This window comes from Oncorhynchus kisutch, unplaced genomic scaffold, assembly GCF_002021735.2.
Source record: "Oncorhynchus kisutch isolate 150728-3 unplaced genomic scaffold, Okis_V2 scaffold3092, whole genome shotgun sequence".
Classification (NCBI taxonomy): domain Eukaryota; kingdom Metazoa; phylum Chordata; class Actinopteri; order Salmoniformes; family Salmonidae; genus Oncorhynchus; species Oncorhynchus kisutch.
The window spans coordinates 2,826-12,500 of record NW_022265037.1 but is presented as its reverse complement, the minus strand read 5'-3'; the positions used below and the strand labels follow the sequence as shown (position 1 = coordinate 12,500).

Here is a 9,675-nt window from a genome sequence, read left to right as displayed (position 1 = left end):
TTCCAAACTGCCTCTGGAAGCAACCCCTCACTACAGAGTTCCAAACTGCCTCTGGAAGCAACCCCTCACTACAGAGTTCCAAACTGCCTCTGGAAGCAACCCCTCACTACAGAGTTCCAAACTGCCTCTGGAAGCAACCCCTCACTACAGAGTTCCAAACTGCCTCTGGAAGCAACGTCAGAACAAGAACTGTTCGTCAGGAGCTTCATGAAATGGGTTTCCATGGCCGAGCAGCCGCACACAAGCCTAACATCACCATGAGCAATGCGAAGCGTCTACTGGAGTGGTGTAAAGCTCGCCGACATTGGATTCTGGAGCAGTGGAAACGCGTTCTCTGGAGTGATTAAACTTCAACATCTGGCAGTCCGACGGACAAATCTGGATCCCAGGAGAACGCTACCTGCCCCAATGCATAGTACCAACTGTAAAGTTTGGTGGAAAAGGAATAGTGGTCTGGGGTCGTTTTTTATGGTTCGGGCACCTTAGTTCCAGTGAAGGGAAATCGTAACGCTACAGCATACAATGACATTCTAGACGATTCTGTGCTTCACACTTTGCGGCAACAGTTTGGAGAAGGCCCTTTCCTGTTTCAGCATGACAATGCCCCCTGACACAAAGCGAGGCCCATACAGAAATGGTTTGTCGTGATCGGTGTGAAAGAACTTCACTGGACTGCACAGAGCCCTGACCTCAACCCCATCGAACACTTTTGGGACTAATTGGAACGGCAACTGCGAGCCAGGCCTAATCGCCCAACATCAGTGCCCAGACCTCACTAATGCTCTTGTGGCTGAATGAGGAAACAAGTCTCCCTGCAGCAATGTTCCTACATCTAGTGGAAAGCCTTCCCAGAAGAGTGGAGGCTGTTATAGCAGCAATGTTCCAACATCTAGTAGAAAGCCTTCCCAGAAGAGTGGAGGCTGTTATAGCAGCAATGTTCCAGCATCTAGTGGAAAGCCTTCCCAGAAGAGTGGAGGCTGTTATAGCAGCAATGTTCCAACATCTAGTGGAAAGCCTTCCCAGAAGAGTGGAGGCTGTTATAGCAGCAATGTTCCAACATCTAGTGGAAAGCCTTCCCAGAAGAGTGGAGGCTGTTATAGCAGCAATGTTCCAACATCTAGTGGAAAGCCTTCCCAGAAGAGTGGAGGCTGTTATAGCAGCAATGTTCCAACATCTAGTGGAAAGCCTTCCCAGAAGAGTGGAGGCTGTTATAGCAGCAATGTTCCAACATCTAGTGGAAAGCCTTCCCAGAAGAGTGGAGGCTGTTATAGCAGCAATGTTCCAACATCTAGTGGAAAGCCTTCCCAGAAGAGTGGAGGCTGTTATAGCAGCAATGTTCCTACATCTAGTGGAAAGCCTTCCCAGAAGAGTGGAGGCTGTTATAGCAGCAATGTTCCAACATCTAGTGGAAAGCCTTCCCAGAAGAGTGGAGGCTGTTATCAAATCAAATCAAATTTATTTATATAGCCCTTCGTACATCAGCTGATATCTCAAAGTGCTGTACAGAAACCCAGCCTAAAACCCCAAACAGCAAGCAATGCAGGTGGAGAAGCACGGTGGCTAGGAAAAACTCCCTAGAAAGGACAATACCTAGGAAGAAACCTAGAGAGGAACCAGGCTATGTGGGGTGGCCAGTCCTCTTCTGGCTGTGCCGGGTGGAGATTATAACAGAACATGGTCAAGATGTTCAATGTTCATAAATGACCAGCATGGTCGAATAATAATAAGGCAGAACAGTTGAAACTAGAGCAGCAGCACAGTCAGGTGGAAGTTGAAACTGGAGCAGCAGCATGGCCAGGTAGACTGGGGACAGCAAGGAGTCATCATGTCAGGTAGTCCTGGGGCATGGTCCTAGGGCTCAGGTCAGTTGAAACTGGAACAGCAGCATGGCCAGGTGGACTGGGGACAGCAAGGAGTCATCATGTCAGGTAGTCCTGGGGCATGGTGCTAGGGCTCAGGTCCTCCGAGAGAGAGAAAGAAAGAGAGAAGGAGAGAATTAGAGAACGCACACTTAGATTCACACAGGACACCGAATAGGACAGGAGAAGTACTCCAGATATAACAAACTGACCCCAGCCCCCCGACACATAAACTACTGCAGCATAAATACTGGAGGCTGAGACAGGAGGGGTCAGGAGACACTGTGGCCCCATCCGAGGACACCCCCGGACAGGGCCAAACAGGAAGGATATAACCCCACCCACTTTGCCAAAGCACAGCCCCCACACCACTAGAGGGATATCTTCAACCACCAACTTACCATCCTGAGACAAGGCTGAGTATAGCCCACAAAGATCTCCGCCACGGCACAACCCAAGGGGGGGGGGGGGGGGCGCCAACCCAGACAGGATGACCACAACAGTGAATCAACCCACTCAGGTGACGCACCCCCTCCAGGGACGGCATGAGAGAGCCCCAGCAAGCCAGTGACTCAGCCCCTGTAATAGGGTTAGAGGCAGAGAATCCCAGTGGAAAGCAGCAATAGCAGCAATGTTCCAACATCTAGTGGAAAGCCTTCCCAGAAGAGTGGAGGCTGTTATAGCAGCAAAGGGGGGACCAACTCCATATTAATGTCCATGATTGTGGAATGAGATGTTTGACGACCAGGTGTCCACATCCAGTGCACTACTTCTGACCGCAGCCCATAGGGGTGGCAATTTGGGATGCATCCTAACTCTTTAACACAGTACCTCACTCTACACCACAGTACCTCACTCTTCACCACAGTACCTCACTCTTCACCACAGTACCTCACTCTTCACCACAGTACCTCACTCTTTACCACAGTACCTCAGGAAAGGAGCCTCTTCACCACAGTACCTCAGGACAGGAGACTCTCACCACAGTACCTCAGGACAGGAGACTCTCACCACAGTACCTCACTCTTCACCACAGTACCTCAGGACAGGAGCCTCTTCACCACAGTACCTCAGGACAGGAGCCTCTTCACCACAGTACCTCAGGACAGGAGACTCTCACCACAGTACCTCAGGACAGGAGACTCTCACCACAGTATCTCACTCTACACCACAGTACCTCACTCTTCACCACAGTACCTCACTCTTCACCACAGTACCTCACTCTTCACCACAGTACCTCAGGACAGGAGCCTCTTCACCACAGTACCTCAGGACAGGAGCCTCTTCACCACAGTACCTCAGGACAGGAGACTTTCACCACAGTACCTCACTCTTCACCACAGTACCTCAGGACAGGAGACTATCACCACAGTACCTCAGGACAGGAGACTCTCACCACAGTACCTCACTCTTCACCACAGTACCTCAGGACAGGAGACTATCACCACAGTACCTCAGGACAGGAGACTCTCACCACAGTACCTCACTCTTCACCACAGTACCTCAGGACAGGAGACTCTCTGTTCATCAGACAGGAGACTCTCTGTTCATCAGACAGGAGACTCTCTGTTCATCAGACAGGAGACTCTCTGTTCATCAGACAGGAGACTCTCTGTTCATCAGACAGGAGACTCTCTGTTCATCAGACAGGAGACTATGTTCATCAGACAGGAGACTCTCTGTTCATCAGACAGGAGACTCTCTGTTCATCAGACAGGAGACTCGCTGTTCATCAGACAGGAGACTCTCTGTTCATCAGACAGGAGACTATGTTCATCAGACAGGAGACTCTCTGTTCATCAGACAGGAGACTCTCTGTTCATCAGACAGGAGACTCTCTGTTCATCAGACAGGAGACTCTCTAATACTGTTCATCAGACAGGAGACTCTCTGTTCATCAGACAGGAGACTATGTTCATCAGACAGGAGACTCTCTAATACTGTTCATCAGACAGGAGACTCTCTGTTCATCAGACAGGAGACTCTCTGTTCATCAGACAGGAGACTATGTTCATCAGACAGGAGACTCTCTAATACTGTTCATCAGACAGGAGACTCTCTGTTCATCAGGACAGGAGACTCTCTGTTCATCAGACAGGAGACTCTCTGTTCATCAGACAGGAGACTATGTTCATCAGACAGGAGACTCTCTGTTCATCAGACAGGAGACTCTCTGTTCATCAGACAGGAGACTCTCTGTTCATCAGACAGGAGACTCTCTAATACTGTTCATCAGACAGGAGACTCTCTGTTCATCAGACAGGAGACTATGTTCATCAGACAGGAGACTCTCTAATACTGTTCATCAGACAGGAGACTCTCTAATACTGTTCATCAGACAGGAGACTATGTTCATCAGACAGGAGACTCTCTAATACTGTTCATCAGACAGGAGACTCTCTGTTCATCAGACAGGAGACTATGTTCATCAGACAGGAGACTCTCTAATACTGTTCATCAGACAGGAGACTCTCTAATACTGTTCATCAGACAGGAGACTATGTTCATCAGACAGGAGACTCTCTAATACTGTTCATCATCTCTTCTCTTCACTTCTTTGTCTACTCTATTATAATCCTCATAAAGCAATGCTCTCTCTCTCTCTCTCTCTCTAGCGCGCTCTCTTTCTCTCTCTGGGGGGTGGGGGGGTGAATCACTGAGGCAGAACGGACAGAACGGAGGAGAGAGACAGAGGGATGGAGGGAGGGAGGGAGGGCTCAGTGACTGTCAGCTCAGGGAGAAGTATCCCGGGGAGGAGTAAAGGTTTTGAGGAAAACAAGAAAGAGAGAGAGAGAGAGAGAGGAGGAGAGGACAGGGAATGTTGTTTTGATGTGAGGGTGGTGGCTGGATTGTGGGGAAAAAAGAAAGAGAGAGAGATTGAGGAGGATGAAAGGAAAAGGTGAGAGAAAGGAAGGAAAGGAGAGGAAGGAGAGAGAGATACGCTACTACTGTTCTGTTCCTGTCTGTTCCTGTCTGTTCCTCTCTGTTCCTGTCTGTTCCTGTCTGTTCCTATCTGTCTGTTCCTGTCTGTTCCTCTCTGTTCCTCTCTGTCTGTTCCTGTCTGTTCCTGCCTGTTCCTGTCTGTTCCTCTCTGTTCCTGTCTGTTCCTGTCTGTTCCTGTCTGTTCCTGTCTGTTCCTCTCTGTTCCTGTCTTTCCTCTCTGTTCCTCTCGGTCTGTTCCTGTCTGTTCCTGTCTGTTCCTGTCTGTTCCTGTCTGTTCCTCTCTGTCTGTTCCTGTCTGTTCCTGTCTGTTCCTCTCTGTTCCTGTCTGTTCCTGTCTGTTCCTCTCTGTTCCTGTCTGTTCCTCTCTGTCTGTTCCTGTCTGTTCCTGTCTGTTCCTCTCTGTTCCTGTCTGTTCCTCTCTGTTCCTCTCTGTCTGTTCCTGTCTGTTCCTGTCTGTTCCTCTCTGTCTGTTCCTGTCTGTTCCTGTCTGTTCCTGTCTGTTCCTCTCTGTTCCTGTCTGTTCCTGTCTGTTCCTCTCTGTTCCTCTCTGTTCCTCTCTGTTCCTCTCTGTCTGTTCCTCTCTGTATGTTCCTGTCTGTTCCTCTCTGTCTGTTCCTGTCTGTTCCTGTCTGTTCCTGTCTGTTCCTCTCTGTTCCTCTCTGTCTGTTCCTGTCTGTTCCTGTCTGTTCCTGTCTGTTCCTGTCTGTTCCTGTCTGTTATTAACAGTTAATAACTGTTCCTGTCTGTTCCTGTTCCAGGAGGAGATTTCTCCGGGAGTCCCTATTCCCACCCTCAGTATTCCACATATAACGAGTCCTGGAGATTTCCAAACCCCAGCCTGTTAGGTAAGGCAAACAACCACTCGACCAATCATGGAAATTATTCAATCACCAATTAACCAATCAACCATTCAATCTCAACTCAAAGACCTCCCCTATTTCTCCATTTAGTCCCCTATTTCTCCATTTAGTCCCCCTATTTCTCCATTTAGTCCCCTATTTCTCCATTTAGTCCCCCTATTTCTCCATTTAGTCCCCTATTTCTCCATTTAGTAACCCTATTTCTCCATTTAGTGCCCCTATTTCTCCATTTAGTCCCCTATTTCTCCATTTAGTCCCCTATTTCTCCATTTAGTCCCCTATTTCTCCATTTAGTGCCCTATTTCTCCATTTAGTGCCCTATTTCTCCATTTAGTGCCCTATTTCTCCATTTAGTCCCCCTATTTCTCCATTTAGTACCCTATTTCTCCATTTAGTGCCCCTATTTCTCCATTTAGTCCCCCTATTTCTCCATTTAGTCCCCTATTTCTCCATTTAGTCCCCCTATTTCTCCATTTAGTCCCCTATTTCTCCATTTAGTGCCCTATTTCTCCATTTAGTGCCCTAATTTAGTCCCCCTATTTCTCCATTTAGTCCCCCCATTTCTCCATTTAGTCCCCCTATTTCTCCATTTAGTCCCCTATTTCTCCATTTAGTGCCCTATTTCTCCATTTAGTCCCCTATTTCTCCATTTAGTACCCCTATTTCTCCATTTAGTGCCCCTATTTCTCCATTTAGTGCCCCTATTTCTCCATTTAGTGCCCTATTTCTCCATTTAGTGCCCCTATTTCTCCATTTAGTGCCCTATTTCTCCATTTAGTGCCCCTATTTCTCCATTTAGTGCCCCATTTCTCTATTTAGTGCCCCAATTTCTCCATTTAGTCCCCTATTTCTCCATTTAGTGCCCCTATTTCTCCATTTAGTGCCCCTATTTCTCCATTTAGTGCACTACTTTAGACCAGAGCCCTATGTGTGAATGTTATATCACTGGAGGTTGAGGTTCAGGCTGTGCTAACCACTAGGTTAGCCGGGGGGGGTTAGAGGTCAGGGGTTATACTGTGGTCTACACTGACTGTAGATTGACTGTAGTATTGTGTCCATAGATGATAACTAGATGATTTAAAGGGATAGAAACCGTTTTTTTGTTTTGTTGTTGTTGCGTGGACTTTGAAAGGCTTCCACCATTTTAAAGTAGTCGACCGGGTGGGGATTCCTATGGTTTGGAAGCGATCAGTCTTATGATCAGAACAATGTCTTCTTCTTCTTCTTCTAATAGGATGCTATGGTTTGTTAAATGGTTGTAAACTATATGACCGCCATCTAGTGGCCACAATAAATTAATGCCACATGATATATAGTTCAGGACCTCAGCCCTGGAGGTGGCAGTAAATCAACAATATTAGATTGAGCCTCTTTTTCAAACATACAAGAAGAAAAAGAAGATGATGGACTACTTCGAAATGGAGGAGAAGGCCTCAACGGCCGCTTGCCCCCCCCCCCCCCCGTGCTTTCGCAGACGCCATTATTGGGAGTTAACTAACCTTATGGTTGGGGTCAGAGGGGTCAGGGATCAGAGGTCAGGGGTTTTAGAGGTTATTAACCTGTAGCGGCGATGTCCTCTCTCTCAGTGTTCCAACAGGACTATGGGTCTCTCCTGGGGACGGAGATCGGATGTTCCTCTGGGCTCTTCACCGCCAGCCAGACGGGACAGATGCAAGGTGGGATTTTTTTGTTGTTTGGGGGGGGGGGGGCAGCAGACTGTAGGCTGTAGCTCTGTGCTTTCAGACAGTCGAGTGGAATTACCTGTAGGACAGACAGACAGACAGACAGACAGACAGACAGACAGACAGACAGACAGACAGACAGACAGACCGGCAGATAGGCAGTCAGACAGACAGACCAGACCGGCAGACAGGCAGTCAGACAGACAGACAGACCGGCAGATAGGCAGTCAGACAGACAGACCAGACCGGCAGACAGGCAGTCAGACAGACAGACAGACAGACCAGACCGGCAGACAGGCAGTCAGACAGACAGACAGACAGACAGACAGTCAGACAGACAGACAGACAGACAGACAGACAGACAGACAGACAGACAGACAGGGGCTGACATAGTGATGAGGCTGACAGGTAGAGAGGTACATGGGAGGGAGGAGGTGTCAGTGTGTGATTGATGGATATGACAGGCGACAGGTATCCGCGAGGGGAGTGTGTGGCACAGGGGATTAGAAGTAGCAGCGCTGTGTGTGTGTGTGTGTGTGTGTGTGTGTGTGTCATGTCAACTATAACAATGCTGCTCTCACCCAGCCACTAACTGAGTGTGTTTGTGTGTGTGTGTGTGTGTGTGCGTGCGTGTTTGTGTGTATGTGTGTGTGTGTGTGCGTGCGTGTCTGTGTGTGTGTGTTGGGTGTGTGTTGTGTGTGTGTGTGTGTGTGTGTGTGTGTGTGTGTGTGTAGGGTCGCCGTACTACTACAGCGCGGCATCGCGAGGGGCGGGACCGGCTGCCACGGCGACTGCCTCCGCCTACGACCGCCACTGACCCCGCCCATCAACGATGAAGAGGAGAATGAGGAAGAGGAGGAAGAAAGGAGAGATAGCACCAGCACTGTCCAATACTAGCCTGCCTACTGACGGAGGAGAAACAGGAAGGAGGGAAGGAGGAAGGAGAGGAGGAGGAAGTGGATGAAGAGGAAGATGAGGAGGAGGAGGAGGAGGAGGAAGATGAGGAGAAACAGGAAGGAGAGGAGGGGAGAGGAGGAGGAAGTGGATGAAGAGGAAGATGAGGAGGAGGAGGAGGAGGAGGAAGATGAGGAGAAACAGGAAGGAGAGGAGGGAGAGGAGGAGGAGGAAGTGGATGAAGAGGAAGATGAGGACGAGGAGGAGGATCTGCTTTACATCAGTAAACTCCCGACTGCACGCTTTTGATTGACACTCGAGCCGACCAATCCCTGCTGAGCTGAGACACTGACCTATTGCTATTGCACCTGTTACAATAACGTGGATGGATGTACCCACAGAGACTGATCCCAGGTCAGATTAGACATTTTACCACCTAATGGGTAGGGTTAGGGAGGGCAAGCTGGGGAGGGCAAGCTGATCCCAGGTCAGATTAGACATTTTACCACCTAATGGGTAGGGTTAGATCTGGGGAGGGCAAGCTGATCCCAGGTCAGATTGTTGGTATATACACCTGGACTATTCGACTGTCGTCCCAGAGCTCTCCTGGTTGTCATCCTGTCCCTCTGACCAGGGACTGATTCAGACCTGGGACACCAGGTAACTAGACTGTCTTGGCCAATCACTGACATTAATCAATTAATCAATTAACTACTATCTAGGGTGACGAGACACCCAGCAGAGTTAAAGACCCGGGGACATGGAGCTGGACAGTCTCCACATTACAGCCTGATACAGAGGGTCCCATAGTATCCCCTTTCTCCTGAAGTGTACACTCGTTCACTACTTCCCATTGGTTTGGTTAGAGGCTTTTTGTTGTTTTGTTATACCAGTAATTTCCTTTGAACTCAGTGAAGGGAAGTGAAGAAAGTGCCCACTTTCTGGAGGAAGGACGGACAGACAGACAGACAGAATAGGGACCTCTAGAGTTTCTGGTGAATAAGATATAGATTAATATATTTAATTCCCTTTTCACTCAAAAGTGACTGTATAATTACGGCTCCGTCTTTCCGTTTTTAGAGGTGATTTCCATTATTTTCCCACATCCTGAATATGCTAATGAGTAACCAGGAAGTAGCAAGGGTGGCCACGCCCCTCCCTCTCTTTCTCTCTCTCTCTCTAAAATCCCCAAAGATAGTGGTGCCCCCTGCTCCCCAGTGGTGTGGCTAACTAACGACAAGAAGCACAAAGTGATCCAAGTCACCTTCATAGACGCCATTTTGACTTCTTCTTCTTCTCTTTCTCCTTCTTCTTCTTCTTCTTCTTCTTCTCCTTCTTCTCCTTCTTCTCTTTCTTCTTCTTCTTCTCTCTTCTTCTCCTTCTTCTTCTTCCTTCTCCTTCTTCTTCTCTTTCTCCTTCTTGCTTCTTCTTCTCTTT

The 9,675-nt window shown here is 48.6% G+C and overlaps 1 protein-coding gene across 1 annotated transcript in view; it reads left to right on the top strand.

Moving 5' to 3' along the window:
• The window catches only part of LOC116371300 (paired box protein Pax-5-like), a gene marked incomplete at its 5' end in the record, with an annotated part of 14,219 nt that extends 5,858 nt beyond the window's left edge, over positions 1–8,361 (top strand). The window contains 3 exons of the mRNA XM_031820199.1: positions 5,561–5,647; positions 7,249–7,338; positions 8,079–8,361. Coding sequence (XP_031676059.1) covers positions 5,561–5,647; positions 7,249–7,338; positions 8,079–8,161 — 260 coding nt within the window. The remainder of the gene's footprint in view (positions 1–5,560; positions 5,648–7,248; positions 7,339–8,078) is intronic.
• Positions 8,362–9,675: the final 1,314 nt, after the last annotated feature.